General features: G+C 37.1%; 1 protein-coding gene and 1 long non-coding RNA gene across 2 annotated transcripts in view; one reads left to right on the forward strand and one right to left on the reverse strand.

Annotated features, from left to right (window-relative positions):
- Positions 1-2,898: 2,898 nt before the first annotated feature.
- LOC124615957 (26S proteasome regulatory subunit 10B) overlaps positions 2,899-27,943 on the reverse strand; it is a 61,224-nt gene continuing 36,179 nt past the window's right edge. The window contains exons 4-9 of the mRNA XM_047144161.1: positions 24,161-24,396; positions 21,861-22,010; positions 20,853-20,976; positions 20,600-20,700; positions 6,095-6,257; positions 2,899-3,188 (exon numbers count right to left, since the gene is read on the reverse strand). Of these exons, the coding sequence (XP_047000117.1) occupies positions 2,998-3,188; positions 6,095-6,257; positions 20,600-20,700; positions 20,853-20,976; positions 21,861-22,010; positions 24,161-24,396 (965 nt within the window). The 3' untranslated portion in view covers positions 2,899-2,997. The remainder of the gene's footprint in view (positions 3,189-6,094; positions 6,258-20,599; positions 20,701-20,852; positions 20,977-21,860; positions 22,011-24,160; positions 24,397-27,943) is intronic.
- On the forward strand, positions 14,586-15,736 carry LOC124615958. Its single transcript, XR_006979824.1, has 3 exons — positions 14,586-14,780; positions 14,938-15,304; positions 15,449-15,736. It is a non-coding gene; the product is annotated as an uncharacterized LOC124615958 (long non-coding RNA).

Here is a 27,943-nt window from a genome sequence, read left to right on the forward strand (position 1 = left end):
ATTAATATCAGAAAGCAAAGAAGATCTTAACATAATGAAAATTTGAACTGTAGTGGAATCTTGGTTAATAAGCACCTCCCATAATATGTAATCTCCAAATCGAGCAAAACAAACCTTAAGAAAATGACACTCTTAACGAGCGATGTTTCGCATAATGTGTGACGACAATTTAGTGTGACGTCACCAGCCGTTCATGTGCAGCAGAGGAAACATTCAACAATATGAACACCTTTCATTGTTGGCAGCAGCATATGAACAGTGTCTTTAGTACACATAGCAGTTTGGATTTAGCGCTCTTTCTGCTGCCATCTTAGTGCAGCTTGTGATCACATAGCGTTTTTGTGTGCAAATTTTAATAACCTTTGTAGAAATGTCCCTGTAGATAAAACCGCAAAAAGACTACCATAATGAAAGAAAATGACATTAGAAATTAAACACAAAATCACTGAAAAACTTGAATGTTGTGTAAACACTGCTGATTTAGCAGGTACATACGATCGGTCTAAATCAATTAGTTGCACTATTCTCAAGAACAAGAACAAGATTAAGGAGATAGACACTTTAAAGGGAGTGACAGGAGTGTCTAATCAATGGTTTCAAATTCTGGACAGTGTCGAAAGGTTGCTCCTTATATGGATAAATGAAGAGCAATTGCAAGGTGACACTATTAATGGGAACATCATTTGTGAGATGTCAATAATGATTTTTGCCGACCTCGTTAATAAGCTGCAAGGATCATCAGGGGCAGAAGTGTTTAAAGAAAGCTGTGGGTGGTTCGAGAAGTTTAAGAGAAGAACTGGCATCCACAGCATTATGAGGCACGACGAAGCAGCCAGCTCAGACACAAAGGCAGCAGAGAACTTCATCAGCAACTTCAAGATGAGCGTAGATTCTGAGGCATTATCTGCCTCCCAACACAACTCCATTACTCCTGCCAATGGACCGGCAGATTATTTCACACTAAAGCACTCTTAGAACATTGCTTTGAGTTGACTGAAGCTACCCATCTCACTCTCAGAGTGTTCTGAAAATATCACTTCGACATCGTTGCCTGCATCAAGATTATTGAAAAGGCATTGGAAGGGGTTACAAAGAGAACTATACCTTCTGCTTGGAACAAGCTTTGGCCAGAGTGCATTGTCAAGTGTGACTGAGGCATTTGAGTCAGCCTGTAGTCAACAAGATTGTGTCTTTGGCCAAGAGCATGGGACTAGAAGGGGATAAAATGAACTTGTGGAAGATCACAGCCAAGAAATGAAGAACTTATGGAGTTGCAGTGTGTTTCACAGCAGGAAGTTATGGAGAGGAGTTCTTCAGAAAAAGAGGTGGAAGAGGACGAGGAGATGGCAGTAACAGCAAAGCAGCAATAAGAGAAATGCTGAAAGCGTGGAAATCAGTTTCATCACACAATGAAAAACATCATTCCAACAACACAGTGGCTAAGCACGCTACAAATTTGACGATAATGCTGCATTGCATTTTTGCTAAGTGTTGAAGATTTAGCAGAAACAAATGATTAGATAGCTTCCTAGTAAAAAAGAACTAGTTATGTATCATGAAAATAATTTTCTTTGAATAAATGACATGAATAAGAAAGATTTTAGTACTTTTTTGTATGGAACGCATTATCATATTTTACATTAATTTATGTGGGATAAAATTTTTTGGTTGACGAGTGTTTTATTCCACGAGTAAAATTCTGTAATGAATTATGCTCATTATGCGAGGTTCTACTGTACATATCAATATGGACAAGTTATAGCTTTAAAGACATTTTAGATAACCTGGGTACTTCCTACAAGACCAACCTTTTTTAAGGTATTCATTTGGTATCTGTCGTGTGTTCCAGTCGGTAATGCATCAACAGCTTGTAATATGAAGTGCATTGTCTGCCACAAATATTACTAATAACTATTTATTTAATTTTGAAGATAACCGTATTAATAAAAAATAAAATTTGTGAATATTAAGGGTCAAAGAAGGTGGAAAGAGTTTAAATATAGTGAGAGCAACACAGCACTAGGTATTAAGTATGAGACAGGATTGCTGGCCAAGATTTACCTTCAGGAAGTATAATGTTTAATACTGCCGATACACACACTACCCTTGTTCTGCTTCTTCTCAACCTATGATTTGAGTGGCATGCCTTTTAATTTGCCCTGCATTATCCCCTTTTCCTACCCAAAGAAGGAATTTATAGTTCCAAAAAATAGGATAATGTAATCACTTTTATATGCCGATTGGCATTACTAAACTTTTGCCTCCAGTGCACAAGCACTGGCCAGTCACTTGTCTCATAATTAATTGGTTTTCTCGACTGAATTTTCCTTTGACACATCACAAAATATCTTTGGGCATAAAAAACAGATTATAAAATTCAAGTAAACAATTTTTCCTTATTTAAAACATTTTTTGCTATTCCCGAGGGACTCATTTTGACAGTAATATCATAATGTCAGCTATGACTTCGTTCTCTTTGCATTTTGCAGTATTTGGAATTTATGCACAGCCATCATTATACTTTTTTTCTACTTCTTACCTGGATGTACAAAGACAGTAAAGTAATGACAGTACTACTAAATAACAAGGCCTCTGAAATGTTACAAAAAAATTAACCAAGAAAGAATTTTTTACCTAATTGGAGTAAATCGTGCAGGGTATTGTCTAAGTTTTAGTTCAACTTATATAATTAATTGAGTTGTGTATCAGTTGGTTCTTATATAGATATCATGTACTGCGTTGCTTTGATGTGTATAAAACAGAATAATGACAAATATTATTTGAATTTAATAGAAAATAATAATTTATTGAATGTGAAACATCTGCACTGTAACAAAAAAAGCAAACGATAAAATCACCTGAAGGAACAACATGGGAGATTAATCACAAGGTACATGGTTAAAAGTTTTACTTTTTCATTGTATTTGAACACAAAATCCAAAAAGAAAAAAATTGCAAACACACAGTAAGCAGAATAATTGTACTGAATAAAAAAAATCACACAGGCTTATAGTCCAACTTTGATTCCAGCTTTTTGTTATCTGCTACTTTCCTCACAGCTTTCATGAAGTCCTCCTGTATAACATATTCTCGTTCAGCTCTGATAGCAAAAAGACCAGCTTCTGTACATACATTTCGCAGATCTGCTCCATTGAAACCATCAGATAACTTCACCACTGCTTCATAATCTAGAACATAAAAGTTTTATGTATTAATAGTTTTTCTTATGTGATAATATATTTTAAAATACTTTATCTGTTTTTCTTTATAAGTGGGACGTACAGCGAAGGCCAGTGTAAAACACACTGTTTATCAGATAATCCTACTACAAGAGACAACTGGTACTGCTATTTGCTACATAATTAATGACAGCATTAGATCAAGATCCTTAAATCAAACATTTCAGTACTTCTGAAGCACCTGCTTAAGGTTTCTTGGGGAAGGGGGAAGGAGGTGCTGGTACATGCCCATGTTGTTTCAGAAGTGTGACAGTAATAAATGAGAAACAATGAACTGGAATGTTTTGATTTCACTGACCAACCGTGACACCTAGTGTAGAAGCTGCAGAGTGCTGAATTTGAAACTGAAAAACAGATAAACTATCATGAGAATGGATTGCTGAGGGCAGATTTTAATGGATATCATCTACTCTCTAATGCTGCAACCTCCAATGCCATAGCAACATACAATTATTGTTGCAAGTTATGTTTGAATTTCTCACAATGCATAATCGCATACAACTGAGTGAGAGTAGCAAACATGTTTAGTGATCAGCTGAATGCTACACAAAATGGTGCTCACAATAAATCAGTTCGTGTTCACTGTCAGGAGTTATGCACAATTTGTGGAAAATGTGTGTGGAACTATCTATACAATAGTTTAAGACTAGAAATATTTTGTCAAGACCTACAAAAAAATGTCTGCAATGCAAAACTTGCAAACACAATGGTGTGAAACAAGCTCTGCAATGAATAAAAACTGCAACTGACCAAAAAGACTTCAAACACCAGAAAACAGTTCAAGTGAAGGGAAGCCTGGAACAAAGTCTGATGAAATCTCAACACAGTTTATCTGTGCAAGTGGGAATTAAAAGATTCTTACACTGAACAATTATCAAAAAACAACCTGCATATGCATACTTATAAATTTAATGTCGTGCACAAGTAAAAAGCGTCCAGACGATCTTTTCTGTCTTGAGCTCTGACTACAGTTTCTGAGTGACGTGGAATCAGTACTTTCGATTCCTCAGTTTTTCATGTCTTAAGATGAGGCATGGTTCAGCCTATCAGGGTACGTGAACTCCCAGAACATGTGCCATTATGCATCAGAAAATCCCCATCGCTATTACGAAGAGCTGTTGCTTTGCAGTGCAACATGATTCTTTCACCATACCGTTAATGCTAACTGGTATGTTCAGAAGCAGTTTACTCTATATGAGGATCAGTTTACAGAAGATGAATGATAGTGCAGATATTTTCAGCAAGATGGAGCAGAAGCACACCCAGCCTTGACAACCTCGTCGTGACTGCACAAGGTGAAGAGAACTATTTGGCCCTGAGATTTTTACTTGTGTGGCAAACTGAACCATCAGACATACTAAAATAATCCTCACACACTGAAGAGCTACATCAGAACATTCGAAATGCAACTGCTGCTATCCCTCACGCAGAGTTGCTACATGTGTCTCGCAGATTGATAAATTGAGCACACAGCACTGCATCAATGTCGACAGTGACCATTTCCAGCATCTGCTGTGATGTTCATTAACAAGGGATAACCCTGTGATATCCTTTTGCAAGTATTTTCCGGGCCAGTTTTATTTTACCCACCATAGAGAATACTAAACACGCACACTCTTGAAAGTAGAATTATAGCAACATTTATACCATAGTAATTACACTATTAATAGAAATTAGAATGCCAGGAACATTATTTTATGTCATAAGGAACAAGCTTGAAAATCTAACAATGCACGGACTTACAGAAAGCCTTAGTACCTTCAAGAGTGTATAGTAGAAGTATTCTTGTTGTAATATAAATGCAAGTTTTTATGACTTGCAAAATGGAGGCAAGAGTTCGGCATGGTCACTTGGAAGAAAAATTTCTTCATGAATCTTTGATAAGTAGTGTCAACACAATGCCCTATCAAAAAATGTCACAACTGACTCCAAGTGATGTGCAGCACATTGATCATTTTGCCACACATCGGTTACATTGAAGTATTGGACTGTATATTTGCTCTGGAAAATAAATGTTATCAACCAATACAAAAATCCAGATACTTCACAACAAAAATATACTGGACTCAACAAATTTTACAAAATCTCTTAGTACTATATTTGTAATGTAAAATAAACTTTGTAACTTATTACAACAATGTTCCATCCAGAGTGCCTGTTTTGTTATTAAAACAGTAGTGTAAGGCCAGAAGGGAGACATGAAAATTATGTTGGCATGATTTACATGTAAACAAGTCGACTAACATCTTGTAATTTAGTGTGCACAGAAACACAAAATAAATTCATAATGTAATGGGCCTACATAAAATACTACACAATGAAAGACAGCAATAGCTCTAATATGGGTCATGCATAATGATCTGCATAAACACTCATCACCAACACGATCAGATTGTGATATAGAAATATCTAGAGTTAGTTAAGGCAGTTTTATTACTGTAATCAATATGTCTGATTCAACCTTGATATAAACCCAGTGTATTATTACCACAACTAAGTGATGACAAACCAAATGAACTCTTCAATAAGAAATGACAAAACCATTGCTAAATGTCCTCTGTATCTTTAAGTTACTTTGTGACTCATATTTGCACAGAATGTGGTCTTTAATAAGTATGTGCCATTCGTATATGCGGAATAGTAAAATCTGTTTGAATAGCCCACAGCCAAGGTGATTTTCATAGAATCCTTGTCTTTTCCATTGAACAAGATGAGTTCAAAAAAAAATATAAGTGCAAAAATTCACAGAATATACAGACAACTAGTAAAGAAGTAATGCACATGAATGACATCCTTATGTAGACAACCATATGGAATAAACTAGGTGATATATAATACAGCTAAGAAACACTGACCAATTTCACCATGTTTTGCAATTGGTCCAGCATGTATCTTAAGAATTTCAAGGCGTGCCTGTTCATTAGGAAGAGGAATCTCAATCTTTCTGTCAAGGCGGCCTGGCCTTAGCAGGGCAGGGTCGAGAGTATCCGGACGGTTGGTGGCCATAATTATTTTCACCTGTAACAAAAATTGGCAAGCATTACTTTAGTGTTATATTTAAAAGAAGTATTCTTACATCTGCATCTTAAACTACTCTTATACTTCAATGGATATAGGTGGTACACTTATGGTGTTATGTTAAAGTAAACACAGTTCTGCTATGTTGACTACATGTGAAAATTCTTGAGTGACAAGGAAAAGCCTTCACTATAAATATAGAAATACTGACATGTGTGATGTGTTTAAGTTTTACAAAGAATTTTTTAAAAATAAAATGTATGCAATATTATGTATATAACAGACTAATATATTACTGAAAAAGTAAAGTAAGGCTAGTAGTTACGCCACAAAAATTACAGTCAACAAGCGTTTTGAATGTTTAAGCACATTAGAAAATGTAGAAAAACAGACTTGTTCTAACAGTGTAAAAGTAACCAGAGAAAGTAAATCTTGTCAGACACGTGGAATAACAGTACACATTGTAAATTGGGTAGATTGCTACTCACCACATACGTGTTTTGAGTGGCAGAAAGGCACATTTAAAGTTAGACTACTGGACATTATCGAACTAAATGTGACTACCTGCCAATTAAGGCCTCCTGTATGTAGTGAACAGTAACCTAATTTATACACTTGTTATTCAATCTCAGATCTTCCACTGTCGGAACACTATTAAGCTTTAAATATGGTAATGGAAAGTCCTAGTATGATGCAAATAACAATGTGCAGGGATAATGTAGTTGCACAGAAGAGTGTGTGTGTGTGTGTGTGTGTGTGTGTGTGTGTGTGGATTTGTCCAAAGCTAAAATACTTTTGTCTGTGCCTTTAAACTTATCAGTCCATCTACTATTCAGTTAATAGTTATCTTTAACCATTAAATTATTTGTAGTCAATAAGAAATGCTAGAAAAATCTGTAGTGATGCTTTCTACACAACTTCCACTCTGAAATGAGTGTACTTCCTGTAATACAATTTCATCTGAGTGTGCAACATTATCACCGAACTTTTCTGCCACTTGAATATGACTTACACCACAACCCTTTAAATTATGTTAGTTGTATTTCTCAAACTGCACTAAGACGTCTTTGGCAGATGTTGCAATATAGTGATGAAGTGTGTAAGTTTCATTTGTAGATGGTCTAGACTCCAACATTTTAGATTAAATTTAAATGAGCTATATAAGTTGACTGAATCAAAACTTGTGCATGTGTCATGATAAATTGTCTATTTTTTAATACTAAAATCTACTTTTATGTTTCGTACTGCAGCATTAGTTGTAATCTACATTTGTGCTTTAAACAATTTTGGCATTAGTGTCCTGCAGACAATCCTTCCAGTTACTTTTATAGTACATCTTTGCAAATGAAGGTATATTTCTACATATTTTTGGGGTTTTTAGAGTGTTGTGCATAACATATTACATAGTAAATCGACTACTGTGAGTTACAGTTCTGTATTCTACAAAATTCAGCAGCAATATCCGGTTTGAAAATCATTTCCCCTTAATTGTAGTGTAGCTATTTATGTAATCAATAGAATACATCCACCTTTTTTTTGCTTGTTAGACCAGTTTGTTCTACGGAAGTGTTTGAAAGTGTAGGATTGCAACACAAACAAATCTCTTTAAGGCAACTGCTGTGGTGTAGTAGTGTTTTGCAATGACTGGAACTGTTATACCATACTATGTTCTCCTCCTTCAATAGCAGTATGTTGTCTCAGGTGCATTCATCATAAATTGCCCAATTTTTGAGCTTGTTAGAGAACACAGCCTCTAAAACAAAGAAAGTTCGAGAATCAAAGTTCCAACTAAATTCACGAAGTCAGGAAATTTAATGCCAGGCTTTTCTTTTGTTATAAGAGAAACTAGTCTCTTCAAGGTTAATTACTGCAGTTATTAAAGAGCACTTGCAATTATTGTAGCTTAACAGACCCTGCATCTGCAGCTACTGGATGAAAACCATTTTGATCCACAAGTCGCAATTGCGCGGCGGTACAACAGATCTCCATTTTCCAGCCACCATTTATTTCACTAATGAGGTGACGCAAGTGTGTGTGTGTGTGTGTGTGTGTGTGTGTGTGTGTGTGTGTGTGTGTGTGTGTGCGCGCACGCGGGAGGGGGGGGGGGGGGGTAGATGTCCAACTTCCACAACACCCATGTGCATATGACGCAACAAGAATTGTGCAGTCCACAGACAATTTTCAGTTACTGTATAGACCAGTATTATATTGACCATCTAGTTAGGCTGTACTTCGTGCCCAGCATTTGTCACGTGGAACCTATCTCATCTTTCTTCAGCAAGTATTGCTTCAGCTATTGGACGATGCACGCATACCTGCTGCAATGCATTCTGCAATATGATTACAGCATGATGGTCCCCCACATACCACAGTCTTGATGTGCGTCATCATCCGAATGCAATGTATCATCAACATTGGATCCGCCAGGATGCTCCAGTGTACTGGCCAGCAAAACCGCCAGACCTCACTTGCCTTAACTACTTCCTCTGGGGATATGTCAAGACGCTAGTGTATTAAACCTCCATTAACAGTGCTGAGGAACTTGTTGCAAGCATCATGGCAACTGCTGGGGAAGTCTGGGGCATGCTCAGCATTTTCCAGGCGATCAGATATTTCTTGCACCAGAAATGTGAGGCCTGCATCACGATTCAGAGTCGTAATTTCGAACACCTTCTTTGATAGTTATTGTTGTCTGCTTTTGTTCTTACATAATAAACATATTTTCTTACCCTGCTTGTATCCTTCCTTCCTAGTGATTCACATCATCACTACCGTGCTAAGAAAGTGTTTCCAACCATCCACTGCTATGTAATTTTCCATCATCTAGGTGCACTCAATCTTTCCTGAAACTTTGTAACCACTGTGATGAAACACCCAGTACATTAGATCTAACGGTATATAGATTTGACCTCTCTGAGGACGTCTATACTGAACCAAAATACAGAGGGGAACTTAAAACACTGTAAAAAGATTTAGATCTTTAGTACACTGGATAAAGGAGCAGCAATGTCTACCTCAATGAGGAACTTGAAACATTTAGTCCTATGGCAGAATCTTTGTCACAATAACTCTCAAAAAACTCCAAGAATTTTGGTTGATATGTAAAGGCTGTCAGTGGCACCAATGTTAATGTGTCCAAATACTCTTGGCTGATACACAAACTGAGACTGGAGATAACAAAGCGAAAGCAATAATGGTATTTTCACAAGAACTGCTCCAGTTCAATTCTTGCACCAGTGCAAAGATGAGTAATACAGATATTACTGTCAGTGGTGTTGCGAAACAGATAAAATTGCTAAAACTGAACAAAGCTCCAGGGGCCTCATGGAATCCATATCAGATGTTATACAGAATTTGCAGGTGAGTTAGCCTAATTTTAAATAGAATACACTGTCGATTAATCAAATAAAATACTAGTAGTTGGAAGAAAGTGTAAGTCACACCCAGCTACAAGAAGGTAGCAGAAGTGGTCCTCAATACTACCCTCCTATGACACTGATATCCATCTGTTGAAAAGTCTTACAATGTATTCTGAAATCAAATGTAATGAGGTGTCTCAAACAGAATGACCACCACAATGCCAACAAGCATGGATTCTGAAAATATTGTTCATGTGAAACTCAATTCGTGGTTTTCAAACATTACATCCTGAAAGTCATGGATCAAGGCAGAAAGATTTGACTCAGTACTATACTGTTATTAATTAAAATATAGTCATCAAGGGATGAATAAATTTGAGAGAGATCTGAGGATTTTTTGATGAACACAGCCTGTTATCTTAGATGACAGGTGTATAATTAATGTCATGCATTCCCCTGTAATCTGCATAGGGACCATCACTGTTCATATATCTCAATGATATGGCAGACAATTTAATAGTAACTTCAGGCTTTTTGCATATGGCATAGTTGTCTAATTTCTGAAAAAAAATGCACAAACAGTCAGTCAGATCTTGATAAGACTTAAAAATGTTGCAATGGTGCAATCATGAAATGTTTTACATGTTCTGAAATGTAAAATTGTGCACTTCAGAAAATACAGAAATGCTGTATCCTATGGCTACATTATCAATGAGACAATTGTAATCATTTAACTTATACAAATGCCTGGGTGTAGCAATTTGTAGATATATGACATGAAATTATCATGTAGGCTCAACTGTGAGAAAGGCTGGTGACATACTCAACTTCACTGGTAGCATACTGGCAAAATGCTATCCATCTGCAAAGGAGATTGCTTTCAATACACTCTGCAAGCTATCTTAGAATACTGCTTAAATGTGTAGCAGCCATGTCAAATACTATTAATAGGCAATGTTGAATGTATTCAAAGAACTGCTGCAGAAACATTCACAGGTTTGTTGGACTCACGGAAGAACCTAATGGAAACTCAAAATGGCAGACACTTGAAGGTAAACACCAATTATCCATAGACATCTACAGACTTATGAAGTTTCTGAAACCAGCATTAAGTGAGAAGTTTAGGAATATACTATGACCCACCATATGCTGGTCCCTTAGGGACTGTGAAGACAATTTTGAGATAATTATAGTATTTACAGAGGCAATTAAGCACATACACTGAGGTGACAAGTCATGGGCTAGTGACACACACATACATACAAGGTGGTAGTATGGTGCACACAAGGTATAAAAAAGCAGTGCATTGGTGGAACTGTCATTTGGACTCAAGTGATTCACATGAAAAGGTTTCCAATGTGATTATGGCTGCACAATGGGAATTAACAGACTTTTGATGCATAATAGTCGTTGGACCTAGACGCATGGGTAATTCCATTTCGGAAATCAATAAGAACTTAAATATTCTGTGATCGACAGGATCAAGAGTGTACTCTGAATACCAAATTTCAGGCACTACCCCACACCACTGACAATGCAGTAGCCAACAATCATTACTTAAGGACTGAGAGAAGGGGTGTTTGCATAGAGTTGTCAGTGCTAACAGACAAGCAACACCGTATGAAATTACCACAGAAATCAATGTGGGATGTACAATGAATGCATTCGTTAGGGCAGTGCCGAGAAATTTGGTGTTAATGGGCTATGACAGCAGACAAATGATGCAAGTGCCTCTGCTAACAGCACGACATTGCCTGCAACACCTCGCATGGGCTTGCGACCATATCAGTTGGATCCTCAATGACTGGAAAACTATGGTCTGGTCAGATGTGACCCGATTTCAGTTGGAAAGAGCTGATGGTAAGGTTCAAGTGTGGTGCAGATTCCGTGAAGCCACAAGCCCAAGTTGCCAACAAGATACTATGCAAGCTGGCAGTGGCATTATAATGGTGTAGGCTGTGTTTACATGGAGTGAACTAGGTCCTGTGGTCCAACTGAACTGATCAAAGACTGGAAATGGTTATGTTTGGGTACTTAGAGACCACCTGCAACCATTCATGGAATTCATGTTCCCAAACCACAATGGAATTTTTAAGGATGACAATGTGCTTCATCACTGGGCCACAACTGTTCGCGATTGGTGTGAAGAACATTCTGAACAATTTGAACTAACAGTTTGGTCACTCAGATTGCCCTACATTAATCCCATTGGGCATATAAGGGACATAATTGAGAGGTTGTTCGAGTACAAAATTCCTGCACCAGCAACACTTCCACAATTATGGATGGCTATAGAGGTAGCATGGCTCAGTATTTCTGTACGGGGCCTTTAAAGGCTTGAGTCCATGGCACATCGAGCTGCTGCGCTACGCCAGGAAAAGGGAGCTCTGACACGATATTAGGAGGTATCCAACGACTTGTATCTCACTGTATAATTCCATACGCAAATGGAGCACGGAAAGAATCAAATTATGAGATAGGACTGCTTGCTAGTACTTACATCCAGGAGACTAAATGTATAGTAACACTGATGGACACAAATATAATTATAAGAGACACACAAAGCAGCTTTCGGAAGCAACATTTCCCTTGTTGGCAAGGGAGTTATGTTGGGTTCTCTGTCATCATGGGATCAGAGTGACCTGCCCTCCTTTTTTAACATTTCCCAACATAGCCCTCCTCCCCCCCCTCCCCCCACCTCTTCTCCCCTACAAGGGAACTATTAGCTCCAAAAACTAGGTAGTGTGGCCCTTTTGTACCTGTCTATCACCAGTCTTCTGAAGGTAAGCACTGGCCAACAATTTTATCTCATAATGCATAAAGCACTCAACTGAATTTCTCTTTTACACAAAAAATCTTATAAGTATAACCCCAGTTTTACATTCCTGGAATTAACATTTTCTTGCAGTTTACAAAATTTTTTTCATTCCAGTCAAATTTCCTATGTCCAAAATATTAATTTTCACCCGATTTTGCGTCAACATATTTATAATTTTCCTGCGATTTACGCATTACAAAAAACTGTTTGTGCAGAAAAAAAATTACTCTGGCATGATGTTGGCCATCCAGTAGTGTTTACAAATATTACGTGGTTAAGTTTCTTGACACCAGGGATTTGAACCAGTAAATGTGTAAAAGTTTGAACAATTTGTACCATATCTGCCGCAGCTGCCAAGCTCTACTTAGCGTGGTGGCTGATGGGAGTAACTAGATTTGTTTGAATAAAGATATTATGACTAGAGTTCGGATTTTGCGTATCATTTTCTTATGGTACCTGGTGTTGTATCTTCACGAATTATGATATATTAAATTCAAATTGCATATATTTGCGTATTTTTAGCGTTTGAGCATACTATTGTCATATTTAGAGGAAACGTCCATAAAGGTGCCTATTTTTGATATTTAGAGGTCATATTGAGGTTAATTTAGTTCCCTGGCAACCCAAGAACCTCCCAGAATATTAGACCAATAAATTTCCAAAATGAAATAATACGGGATGATCCATCAGAATAAAAGCCTTTCAGGTAAACGTGGGTAGCTTATGGAGGGACACAGTCTTGTTTTTCCACTTAGGTAGTCTCTCTGATAAGGATGCTAAGGACTTGTGATGGTTCAATGTTGCAAGATGGATTATAAGAGTAGACACATGCTCCAGTATTTGTGTCGCCCTACTCGCTATTGTTGGCATTTTGAAATATGAATCATTCTTGCGTATGTTTCCGTGCTATTCACATTGACACTTTGCTACCTTCTTCAAATTACGAATACGCCCCGGCCAACAACCAATAATATACGGAAATGGATCGGGAGCAATTGTGCTTTTACAATGGATGGAAAAATAATATAGCTATGTGAAAAAGAGGTAAGTTTAATTCTTTTTCTTTTTCGATAATTTTTCCAAGAAATTAAACAATTATTAAATTCATTCGTAAATTTGCGTGCATGTTTTCTATGTACAAAAGAAAAGAAAAGATAAAACGTTTAGGAATTACCTTCAGCATTATTGCAAATAAAAAAAATGTTAAATGTTGTGAGAGAGGATAGAAGTTCTAATTTGTAGTCTTAATTCACTTTTTTGAGTGACCATCTCGCCGGTACACACTGTTCTCTTACATTTTTGTACAATTGTATGTACTTATTGATATTTATTCCCTTCTCCAACGCTTTAGGTCAGGGATGAGAAAAAATTTCAACTGGATCAGCATAAAAAGACATCTCAGCACCAGAACAACGTAACCAAGACGTTGTTAAAACTTCACAGCAACCACTGATCATCTCATTTTTGAAGCATATAGACGACAAAAATGAGTTCAATGAAGATCTTTGTCAGGCTTTAATAAAGGCAAACATCTCCTTGACTAAGTTGGAGAATGAAGGATTAAGGGCTTTCTTGAAAAATACACAGGAAAAGATATTCCTCACAAGTCAACGCTCAGAAGAACTATGTGGACCCATTGTATGAAAAGAGTTTTTGGTAATTTCTATGAATATAGGTATGTGAAAATCAATGGATATAATTTGGTTTATACATGGGCGAAAATAATAGTCATTAATTTAAAAAACCAAAAATAAATTTAAATTTTGTTTAAATGTTTGTTTTTGTACAATGAACATTGTTACTTGAATTAAAAAAAAAAAAAAAATAAAAAAAATAAAAAAACTAAACTTAAAGTATGTGAAGTTTTTCAAGAAAGGAAAAGACAAATGAAGAAAGGACTTGAGAAGAAGAGTCTGTCTCTGAACGTTCATTGCAAAAAAAGAAACTAAATTTATTTTTAAAGAATATAACTTTTTTGTGCAAATTAAATGACTATTATTTTGGTCAATGTATATACATAAGAAGACAGTCAAAATATAGGTAGGAGCTAAAATGGATATAGTTTGTTTTCATGTGTATGTCTCCTGTGTAGTGTCCACATGTTTACATGTATTTTTTAATTTAGTTTCTATATTACAGACATTGGAGAATATTAGGAAGACATTGGCCATTCCCCAGTCTGGCTATTCACTGACAAAATCACTGATACTTGCTGTCTGTATATGGTGCACGCCATAGTTGGAAAACTCTCTGCTTACGAGGCTGGATGAGGACACCTTGTACTGTGCAAAGACGTGGAACAAACGATACACGCCAGGACTGCATGCACAATGCAGGAAGCATTGTGTAAGTTTCGCCAATATTGAATAGTTTAAAGTAAATGTAGGTAATATAAGAGCACAGTTTATCACATCATATACCGAGACAATAATTAGTTTTTCACATTATGTACTGAGCCAATAAAAAAATAAAAAATTGTAAAATCCTTTGATTTTCTTCCAAGTGTGCTATGGAGACAGGAAGATCAGAAATGTGGGGAGAACAAGGTTTTGGCCATTGTGATGGACAGTGCTGCATATATGCTGAAGGCCGCAGAGTGTCTCCGTGTGTTTTACCCTAAAATTATTCACCTCACGTGTCTGGGTCATGGCATCCATCGAGTTGCTGAAGAGGTCAGAACCACATTGCCAGAGGTCAACAGCCTTATATCTTCGGCAAAGAAGGTTTTCATCAAGGCACCAAATAGAGTGAGAGCTTAGAAGGCTGCTCTCCCTGACTGTCCTCTGCTACCTGAGCCAGTCTTGACGAGGTGGGGAACATGGATTTCAGCTGCAAACTATTTTGCAGACAACCACAGAAAAGTTGAAGAGGTATGGGTGCATATGTATTTCTGGATAAATTGATAAGCAAAGAAAACAAACACAACATATAATTCCAGTATTAAGCTTATTTCTCTGTACAGCAGTTTTCAGCTTGAAACCGACATTCACTAGATTACTACTTTCTTGTTCCAGGCCCTAAAGGGCTTTGAAGATATCGAAAATTTAGCCATACGAAAAGCCAAGGATGCCCTGAAGAATTCCAAAGTGTTACACAGCCTATCTTCCATCTGAGTGCAATTGGGTGGCCTTCCAGACCTAACTGAGAAACTTGAGACTCTTAACATGGAAGATACTAAGGCAGTGGCTCTCGTCGAAGGACTCAGGACACAGAGCAAGAGTTGGCCAGGTCAGATTGGTGAGAGACTGAAAATGTTGTTATCTGACCACAGCAAAATTTTCATGTAGATAATATGGAAAAAAAATGTTGGTAGTCCAAACAAACTAATTTTTAGAATTTACCAAACTTATCATGCAAGTACCTATGTTGTACTTCATTTTATTCATTGAATTATAGCCATTATTGAAAATATTTGATGGTTATTCATTAATTTTCCCACGTAAGATGCATATTTTAAAGAATTTATCTAAGAGAAATGCATACTTAAAGAATTTTAGCTGCATATTTAAAGGCATATACTGGCAGTAAGAGCATATTTTAACTGCATATTTTGAGGAGTTTTGGCGCATATTTCATGGGTTTCAAGTGCGTATCGATACAAACACTAATTATGACCAATCACAGCCACATCCAAATTGCCTATACCGTGCAAACGCACTTTCACGATTGTTGTGATCGTGACACCTTTGTCAAAACATATTTAGCGTGTTTTGGCATTTGGCCACTTGTAGCACTAGTTGACACTGTCATTCATTTTTGCGTCACCCAAACATTTTTAGTATAAACTCAGTGCCGGTTATATATTTTTTTTCATGCTGAATTTATCAAGAGCAGTATTTACGTATGTATTTTTTTGCGATGTTACACAAACAAACAATGTGAGTGATAATGTGTGTGTGTGTGTGTGTGTGTGTGTGTGGTTTTCTGCGTAACTAAAGTGGCACAGTACCTGGCAACCTCAAAAAGACTATTACAGTAGAGAGAGAGAGAGAGAGAGAGAGAGAGAGAGAGAGAGAGAGAGAGAGAGAGAGAGAGGGAACAAAAATGCAAACAACACAAGATATGTATCTACATATTTGCACTTGACAATGTGAAAAAAATTCTTGAAATGCGCCATGCAAAGCATGAAAAAATACATATCTAGTACAGTATTTCATTACTTAAATAATGAATGACAGCTGCAGGCTTTCAAAAACGTTGATTATGATGTATGAAATTGAGTCAAACATTCCTCCTTCCCAGACACTTATCAGTTCCAGTTATATCAGAGGTTTTTATTGGGTAATAAACCTTTATTACATGATAAACAAGCCCCTGACAAGTCTCTTGATGCCTGTTATGTTCATACGAGGGTTGCAACTTAAATAGTGGCAACTATTTATTCACAACCAATACAAAAGAGTTACATGTTTACTCCTGTTACTGTCCTTCAAAGTAGTCACCAGCATTGTGTAGAACCCATTGCCAGCGATGTGGAAGGCATAGTATACCATTAGCAGAGCCTGTTCTGTTGATGGTGTGAATGGAGTGGTCTACTGCATGTCGAATCTCTGGAAGAGTTCTGAAGCGAATGCCACGAAGTGGTTCCTTCATTTCGGAATCAAATCAAAGTCACAAGGACTTAAAACCGGGGAGTACGGTGGATGGTACAGTACTTCCCAGTCCCATCGACCGATCAGAGCAGCCACAGCTTGCACTGTATGCCCCCGTGCACTGTCCTGTAAAATGATGGGTGGGTTGCACAGAGTGTGTCGCCGCTTCTTTCGCAAAGCTGGTTGCAGGTGATGCTCCAAAAACGAACAGTAATACTGTGCATTGACGGTTTGCTGTGAAGGAACGTAATGCTCAAAATGGTTCTAAGCACTATAGGACTTAACATCTGAGGTCATCAGTCCCTGAACGTAATGTGTTAGGATAACACCATCACAGTCGTACATGAGAATCACCATAACTTTAGACAGCTCCATTTGCACCATCAACATAATAGTCTCTGCTAACGGTATACTTCGCCTGGCAATGGGTTCTACACAACGCTGGTGACTACTTTGAAGGACAGTAACAGGTGCAAACATGTAACTCTCTTGTATCGGTTGTGAATAAATGTTGCCACTATTTAAGTTCCATCCCCTGTATATCATCCACAAAGTTTGAAAATGCAAGGGGGTATCCTATACATAACTTTTACAGCTTAAAATGTTATTTCCCACATTTTACAGTTTCGCGCATTTTACACCATTTTTTGACGTCCCTTGAAAAGTTCAAAAGTGGGGTTTCACTGTATGTAGTTAATGGTAAGTACCAATTACCAGGCTTGTCACACTGGTTTGCCAAGTATGGACGTTTGTGTGTTTCTTACGACATGCTTCTGTGTTCTGAAAATAAAGGGTCTTTCATTAAGAGTGATGCTTTTTAAAATTGTAATTACCAGTTAAGGTATTTTTTGTGTGCTTGCAGGTGTGAAATTACCGAGTAAAATTTGCAGTTTCTTCATGCAGTAACTTACTTTTTCTGAATTTTTATAACTCATTAGAAAACTATGCCAAAGTGGCAGCTAAGTTGTGGGTGCTCGTTGTTTGTCAGCAGAGAATTGGGTCACAAACCCCATTCCTCTATTCAGCGATGTGCCACACAGAGGCCAATTTTGAATGGGATTTCACTCTACATGACCAAAGCCATCAAGCCACAAAGTAAAGCACAAAGTAAAGCACACAGTAATAGCAACCAGTATTGAGACAAAGCCAAAAGTATCAGTTTCAAGATGATCTCAGAGTTGTGGCTATCTGAGACAACTTGTTGAATCTTACAAAAGGATTTAGGCCTGCATCTGTATAAAGTTGTATCGACTCAAAAGTTAAAACCAAAAGATCACAGATTGTGTCGCAAGTTCGATGACTGGGACATACAGCAGTGGAAGCTGATACAGATTTCAATGGAAAAATAATCTCAAATGAGGCACATTTTTGTCTTAGTTGCTGTCTCAATGACAAAAATTGTTGTTATTAGAGAGAGAGAGAGAGAGAGAGAGAGAGAGAGAGAGAGAGAGAGAACAACCCACAAGTGGTCCATGAAGTACTACTGTATTCAGAAAAACTCACCATGTGGCACAGTTTATGATGCAGGGGCATCACCAGACATTATTTCTTACGAGATAATGAGAGAAAAACCATTACTGTCAATGGCAACAGCTACAGATCCATGTTATGTGAGTTTCTGTGGCCAGATACTGAGACCGCAGGTATTGAAAACATGTGGTTCCAGCAGCATGGCACAGCATGCCACACAGCTGATGTTATGCTCAATTTGCTGAGAGAAAAGTTTGGCAACCGGATCATCTCAAGCATGGATCTGTGCATTGACTGCCCGGTCAGGTAATTTAACATCCATGGATTTTTTTTCTTCTTTGGGGTAGCATCAAAGTCCAGGTCTACCCCGACAAGCCATGAACTTTGGAACATTTCGAGGTGGACATTCGACAGGCTAAAACCACTAGTGTTGGACAGAGTGACTAACAATTGGAGACATTGCATGTGTCATGTTCAAAGCTATGGTGGACATTTCCAAATGATATTTTGTTCACAACATAACTGCAATGTCTATGCTTCAAATAAAGTACCATTCACTTTTATGCATTGTGTGGTTTATTGCTTTTTCAAATTTTAAAAAGTATCATTCTTGAATGAGATTTTCACTCTGCAGCAGAGTATCATTCTTAATCCTTTCACTGCTACAGACATGCTCTCTGCATTCTCCGCCAAGTGCAACTTTGTTATGGCTGTACTGCTCGCAAAATGCTGATAATGTGGCCACTATGAGATACTTATCTTCCGATTTTAAGAAGACAATTAGGCGAAAAAAATTAGATTTTTGCACACCTTACAATCTAAGACCTTCCCTTAATAAAGGATTGAATTTCTTTTCGTTATATGATATATTGCTGCGCTGCATCATATTAAGTGAAACACTGAATGAAACTTTAGAGTTTGCAGAGGTAATAACGTAAACTTTGCGCAGATTTTAGCTCATACATTGCAGTTTATGAAATGTAGGTAATATATTCAAAATTTACTTGAAATTTAGAGCAGAATGATATCTCACTTCAGTCTTGAGTTGCTGATTTTTATACCTGATGAACGGACACATGCAAGGTGCCCATTTCCATCCTAGTGCATCACGAATCATTGTCTTAACTGTCATCATATTTCATAAACTGTTCAGGATATCAACCAGCGTTTTTTGCAAATGATAGCATGCAAGGAGGCACATGTGATGTTTGATGAAATACTCAAAATGTTTTTATTCACCGAGATACAGAAACAACTTATCTGTAGCAGTGAGAGGTCGGCATAATAGGATGCTTAAACATGTCAACAGGGCTTCGCGAAAACCTAGGGGGTCAGTTTTAAACAAGTCCTCAGCACATGTGGAATGGCAGTGCATGAGCAATTAACTCAACCACGGCAGTTAAAGGATTAATGAAAGACCCTTTATTAGTCCTATAAGTTGAGTTTCCCAAAAAACGATTCCAAAACCCATTGGTCAATGAAATATGCTAACTACACTAGTTTCTTCATTTTACATCAGCTATAGCATTAACTGCAAATGCTGAAAGTATAGCTGAGCTTAGACACTTCACAAATTCTAGCATGTGGGTTTTCCAGTTATGGTTGTGATCCATCTGTAGTCCAAATAACTTAACACTATCTACATCTTTCACCTCACTGTATGAATATACTAATTTTATAGCTGGTAGAGAACTACTGCACTGTTTGTACCAAATCTTGTCAAAATTTAATTACAACCCATTTCCCTAGGAACTATCTGTTTAAGTTCAAATATTTCACTGACAGCCTTTTCATCCAAAGACTAGAACTATGTTTTATTCTTGTATCCTTCTATTTTCTTTATTCCTCAGTGTATCATCTACAAAGATAAAGCAAAATTTGGATCTTCTGATAACAGCCATTGAGCTTCAGTCACCAAAATTAACATAGTATACATTATATTAACGTACTTCAACTATCAGTCACCTAGTGTACTTTCTACAATTATCCATACCCCACTAATATGACAGATGTATTTAAAGAGTAAAATTACTTTTTAGCTTATCTTAATGCTTAAGAGTCTTATTAACTGTAAAGGATGCAGTTACTTTAACATAAACATACCTGACCCAGGGAATCAAAGCCATCCATCTGGTTAAGAAGCTCCATCAAAGTTCTTTGGATTTCTCTATCTGCTGATGTTCCTTCTGAGAACCTTCTACCACCTGAATGAAATATGTTACTATTTACCCAAAATTTTTATATTCAAAATTATTTTATTTTTATGTACAGCTGTTTCAGTTGTCTATGATAGGTTAATTATTTAAATATTTTGATAGCTATATCCTCTAGTATTTCACAAACATCAGATAGTTACCAATAGCATCAATTTCATCCATAAAGATGATACATGGCTGATGATCACGAGCATAATTAAACATTTCTCTAATCAGACGAGCACTTTCTCCAATATATTTATCCACAATAGCACTAGAGACAACCTAGAAACAAAAAAATATGCCAATTAATTTAAGCAGTAAGTGTTATTAGCAGTCAAATTAGATACTGAATTAGATACTGAGAACTTATGTGTTTCCTTTTTATGCAAACAAATCAGACCCCTTAATACCAAGTAGTGAATTATTCACATTCTATGTCATTATGACAACAACTGCTTCACTCACCTAACTTCATACCAGATTAATACTCCCAACATTTTCCCAATTCCCACCCAAAACCTATAAAACAGCAGCAAAGACAACCTCCCAGCTAATAACTATTTTGTGACATTCTGTATCTAAGTGTAGTGAAAGGCACACAGATAATGTGAATGAATATTATTATTCATTCTTTTCTGAAACAGTACATTTACGACTGGCTGGTGCCAGTTATCCCACTTCATACTCCTTAAATACCATCAGAGTTCAATAAAATTTTTCTCTCATCAACCTCCAATGGTACAGATATGTACTATATTCCGTATACTTGGATAGTGTGCTTTGAAATTATTTATTGCATTTTGATTTATTTTGACCCTGACACAGGAGGTAATTCATAGTTGCTGTCCATTCTCTCTCTAAGTCACTCCCTTTCCCTTCCACTATCTTACTTTGCTACATTTCTGAAGGTGACAGAAATGCTGATTCCCTTTGCAGAACTATTAGCACTTTACTGAAAATGCCTTAATTAGCTACAGCACCCATTAAATTTGATGATAATTAGACAAAAACAACACAGCCATTAAAAATAATCATCTTGGTATTTATTTACACTAATACAAATTGCTTTCTCTCTAGAATGAGGAGTTCCCTTACACTCATTCCACTGAATATATTCCATTCCAGTATTTTCAACATTGCTGCCCCAGGTTAGTGAAATGACCTACCTTCAAAAAATTGGCATCTAACTGACTTGCTACTGCACGTGCAAGAAGAGTTTTTCCTGTGCCTGGAGGTCCATAAAGAAGACAACCTTTAGGTGGGGTGATGCCAACTCTCTGGAACAGCTCTGGATTTAACAGTGGTAGTTCAATTACCTGCAATGAGAACACATATGCAAATGTACATAGTACACAATTTCAAATACAATCTAAAGAGGTCATAACTCATGCCTACACTACATCTGTCAATCTTCTTCTGGAGTAGTGTTGCTTGGTGTGGGATCCTTACTGGATAGGATTAACGGAGTACATTGAGAAAGTTCAACAAAGAGCAGCATGTTTTGTCTTATCGCTAAATAGGGGAGATAGTGTAATGGCCATGATACAGGGCTTGGAATGGACACCATTATAACAAAGGCGGTTTTCACTGCAGCAGAATCTTCTCACAAAATTTCAATCACCAACTTTTTCCTCCGAATGCCAAAATATTTTATTGACGCTGAACTTCATTAGGAGAAACGATCATCAAAATACAATAAGGGAAATCAGAGCTCACACGGAAAGATATAGGTTCTCGTTTTTTCCGCGTGTTGTTTGTGAGTGGTATATTAGAGAATTATTGTAAAGATGGTTTAATAGACCATCTACCAGGCACTTAAGTGTGATTTGCAGAATATCCATGCAGATGTAAATATAGATGAACAGATCACAAATGTCATAAAAGTGAGAAATAATTATCATGTGTGTATTATAACAACATATAAGAATTCCTTGTATTTACCTCTAGTTTGTAATATAATCATTTCAGTACCTAAACACTTTCTGAAAAGTTATGATTATTATAACATGTATCTGGCACTTATATTATCAAGGCTCCCATAATGAAATGAACTTCAAGTTGAAGTTATTTACCTGATTAAAAAAGCACAAAAAAGCAATGTTTTGTAAACTGAGGAATGACACTGCATAATAAGTAGTGTAACCACGGAGTGCAGTGAAGTGTGACCTGGCATGAACTACAGACCTTAACGCCCCTTGAAAAACTAGGTAAAGTCTTCCTGAAACTATTACTTTCGGTTAGGTGAGGTGGTTTGCCCAGAGCATGCTATCTGACCTTCCAGCATACCCTCATTCTCTTCCTGGCCTATCTCCCTCTCCCACCACCCCACCATCTCCCTCTCCCTATCCCTGAGGCTATTTTGTTTTCCTCTTCTGCTGACAGCCATCAATCTGCATGCCATTACCTACAATCTTCTAAATCTCACGGATAAACAGAGGGAGATGCTTTCTGCTAAATCCATTTTGATTCCTGCAGAGGAGTTTTTCTATCTGCAAAAAGCTTGCAACACAGAATCACAATTCATATTACATAATTATAGAACACATTGATGTCAGCAATACAGAGACCTATACTTATACAAATCTTTCTGAGTATTATTCTAGTAAGCAGAAATGACCTCCACTTTAATCAATTGGAATGATTCACTGCTCCAAGACTTACAATAAACTATTGCTAAAAAGAAGTCACTTCTCCCATGTAATTTACAAATAGAGTTGTTAAGGTAATCTGTCAGATCCAATTGCCTTTTCATTGGTGAGTAATTTTAGTCATTTACATGTTTCACAATCACTCCTCTTTATCTGTTTGTTCTACATTTGTGCAACGTCAAAGGAGAAACAGCTTTACAATTTTCTGCAGTGAGACAATTTCTAATCATCAAATTCACAACAAGAAGATAGGCAAACAATACTGAAAGGTCCTGTCATGTGCCTTACAAATGCATTCATAATATAAATGTTAAGAAAATAAAGAAGCTTGTGTTTAATTCAGTGTATCACTTTACTTCTGAAAGTGGTCGTCTATCAGATCCAGAGATTTGTGGGAAAGGAGAGCTCCAACGCAAATTGTTTAGCAATTGTATCCCCCAAGACGGTATAAAACTCAAGTGTATATTGTGCCACAAAAATAGATATTAACTACTTAATGACATAAAATAAATCTTTATAACACTCTACATGCACACAATTATATTGTTCATGTATATGAAATGAGAAACGATTATGTTCTTTAGAATTCAGTCATCAGGTAAAGTTATTTGACGGCTAAGGGAAGATTACGTATAAGTTACTACTCAGAATATTGCTACATCAAATAGACAATTGAAGCACTGTTGGTCAACTTTCAATGTGGTATACATGAAAAAATATAACTTAAGTTTATTAGTAATTGTTTCATTTACAATAATGTTTTAATTCTAAATCTGCTTCTACTTTACGATTAATATATCAGTATTTATCAGCCATACCTCTCTTAGCTCTCTTATTTGCTCACTGAGACCACCAATTGCAGAATATGTAACTTCTCCTGGATCTTCATGTGACATGTTGTACACTAATGGATCAACTTCTCTTGGCAAGTAACGCATAATTGTAAGTGTTGTCATGTCCAGTGCTACTCGCGTACCTGACTTTAGGCGAGCTTTGTCCAGCTGTCTTCTGCAGCCCACTACATATCGAGGGCCATTTGTTGCTTTCACTATAACTGTTAAAAGAAACTGCTTGAGCACAATGAAACAAACAACTATATCAAAGACTTCCATAATCTATTTCTGTATACGTAAATAAAGTAGTACATTTTTTATGTATTTCAGATGGTTACTAAATACAACATTAAACTCAAGTGTAGCAATAGCTTTCCTACATTTATTGTAATGTAGAAGTGACTTTTGGTTGATACTGATAAAAGCAAAAACTACAACTAAAATACAGCTACAATGCACTACTTTTAAAGTGAGATAAGACAGTGGACAAGGAAAAATAGAAATTGGGGAGTGGTGGGGACGTAACAACTGCAACTAATCAAGAGTGAATCACCAACAACAGTCAAATGCATTAATATTGTTGTTGTGGTCTTCAGTCCAAAGACTGGTTTGATGCAGCTCTCCATACTAGTCTACCTTTACCAAGTCTCTTTATCTTTGTTATGTTGCTGTAACCTACATCCATTTGAAATAGTTTACTTCAGTCTAACCTATAGTCTCCAATTATTTGAACTCGCACAGTTTCCTCCACTATCATATTAACTATCCTTTGATGCCCAAGGATGTGTCCTACCTATCAAATTCTCCGTTTAGTCATGATGTGTCACAAATCTTTGATTCAGCTCTCTTCATTAGTTAGCAGGTTCACAAACCTTGTCTTCTTCATTCTTCTATAGCGCTATATTTCAAAATTTCTCCTTGATGTCCATTACTGACTGAATAATGCAAGGAAGAGGCTCAATCCTGATTGAGTCTTCTCAACTACAGCTCCCCTTTCATGTTCAACTCTTATAACTGCTGTCCAGTTTCCTTTTAAGTTTTACATAGCCATTTCCTCCAAGTCTTTCATCCCTATTATCTCAGAAATAGAAAGTTTATATTGCAGTCAACATTTTCAAAAGCTTTTTCTGGATCTACAAATGCAATAAATGTAGTCATCTGGTCAGAATTGCCTTCCATATTCCTTCATCACTCTGGAGCTCAAACTGACCTTCCCACAGGCCAGCTTTTACCAATCTTTCAATTGCTCTGTGGATAATTTGTTTTAGTGTTCTGCATACATGACTCTGTTAAATGATGACTCAGTTTTGCTAACATCTGTATTCTTTAACACACTGAAATTACAGAAGTCATGGGATGGTGATTGCACATTTACAGATGGCAGTAGTATCGCATATGCAGGGTATAAAAGGGCAGTGCATTAGCGAAGCTGTCATTTGTACTCAGCTGATTCATGTTAGAAGATTTCCAACATATTATGACTGCACCATGGGAATTAACTGACTGATTGTGGAATGATAAATGGAGCTAGACAAATAGGACATTCCATTTTGGAAATCATTAGGGAAACCAATCTTCTGAGATTCACAGTCTGTAGAGTATACAAAGGGGGGGGGGGACTACTACTCAGGAGGATGTTGTTATCAGGAGAAAGAAAACTGGCGTTCTATGGATCCGAGCGTGGAATGTCAGATCCCTTAATCGGGCAGGAGGGGTTAGAAATTTTAAAAAGGGAAATGGATAGGTTAATGTTGGATTTAGTGGGAATTAGTGAAGTTCAGTGGCAGGAGGAACAAGACTTCTGGTCAAGTGAATACAGGGTTATAAATACAAAATCAAATAGGGATAATGAGGGAGTAGGCTTGATAATGAATAAAAAAATAGGAATGCGGGTAAGCTACTACAAACAGCATAGTGAGCGCATTATTGTAGCCAAAATAGATACGAAGCCCACACCTACCACAGTAGTACAAGTTTATATGCCAACTAGCTCTGCAGATGACGAAGAGATTGATGAAATGTATGACGAGATAAAAGAAATTATTCAGATAGTGAAGGGAGATGAAAATTTAACAGCCATGGGTGACTGGAACTCGATAGTAGGAAAAGGAAGAGAAGGAAATGTAGTAGGTGAATATGGAATGGGAGTAAGGAATGAAAGAGGAAGCCGCCTGGTAGAATTCTGCACAGAGCATAACTTAATCATAGCTAACACTTGGTTCAAGAATCATGAAAGAAGGTTGAATAAATGGAAGATGCCTGGAGATACTGGAAGGTCTCAGATAGATGATATACTGGTAAGACAGAGATTCAGGAACCAGGTTTTAAATTGTACGACATTTCCAGGGGCAGATGTGGACTCTGACCAGAATCTATTGGTTATGAATTATAGATTAAAACTGAATAAACTGCAAAAGAATGGGAATTTGAGGAGATGGGACCTGGATAAACTGAAAGAACATTAAAAAGATGAGGGCTAGTAGAAATCCTTGGGTAACAGAAGATATACTGAATTTAATTGATGAAAGGAGAAAATACAAAAATGCAGTAAATGGAGCAGGCAAAAAGGAATACAAATGTCTCAAAAATGAGATCAACAGGAAGTGCAAAATGGCTAAGCAGGGATGGCTAGAGGACAAATGTAAGGATGTAGGGGCGCATATCAGTAATATCACTAGGGGTAAGATAGATACTGCCTACAGGAAAATTAAAGAGCCTTTTGGAGAAAAGAGAACCACTTGCATGAATATCAAGAGCTCATATGGAAACCCAGTTCTAAGTAAAGAAGGGAAGGCAGAAAGGTGGAAGGAGCATATAGAGGGTCTATACAAGGGCAATATTTGAGGACAATATTATGGAAATGGAAGAGAATGTAGGCCTAACAAAATTCTGCCATCTAGCGAGCAAGATGTATGAGAGAGGCGAAATACCCTAGACTTCAAGAAGAATATAATAAATCCAATCCCAAAGAAAGCAGGTGTTGACAGATGTGAAAATTACCAAACTATCAATATAATAGAGGGAAACATTCCACATGGGAAAAATATATCTTTACTTCCGCCTCGACTGACATCTCTGCCCAAACTCTTTGCCTTTACAAATGTCTTCGCGTGTGTGTGTGTGTGTGTGTGTGTGTGTGTGTGTGTGTACCTGTCCTTTCCCCCCCACCCCAAGGTAAGTCTTTCCGCTCCCGGGATTGGAATGACTCCTTACCCTCTCCCTTAAAACCCAGATCCTTTTGTCTTTCCCTCTCCTTCCCTCTTTCCTGATGAAGCAACCGTTTGTTGTGAAAGCTTGAATTTTGTGTGTATGTTTGTGTGTCTATCGACCTGCCAGCACTTTTGTTTACCAAACTATCAGTTTAATAAGTCACAGCAGCAAAATACTAACACAAATTCTTTACAGATGAATGGAAAAACTGGTAGAAGCCAACCTTGGGGAAGATCAGTTTGGATTCCGTAGAAATGTTGGAACACATGAGGCAATACTGACCCTACGACTTATCTTAGAAGATAGATTAAGGAAAGGCAAACCTACTTTTCTAGCATTTGTAGACTTAGAGAAAGCTTTTGACAATGTTGACTGGATTACGCTCTTTCAAACTCTGAAGGTGGCAGGGATAAAATACAGGGAGTGAATGGCTATTTACAATTTGTACAGAAACACATGGTAGTTATAAGAGCTGAGGGGCATGAAAGGGAAGCAGTGTTGGGAAGGCAGTGAGATAGGGTTGTAGCCTATCCCCAACGTTATTCAATTTGTATGTTG

The sequence above is a fragment of the Schistocerca americana genome, chromosome 5 (genome assembly GCF_021461395.2).
Source record: "Schistocerca americana isolate TAMUIC-IGC-003095 chromosome 5, iqSchAmer2.1, whole genome shotgun sequence".
Classification (NCBI taxonomy): domain Eukaryota; kingdom Metazoa; phylum Arthropoda; class Insecta; order Orthoptera; family Acrididae; genus Schistocerca; species Schistocerca americana.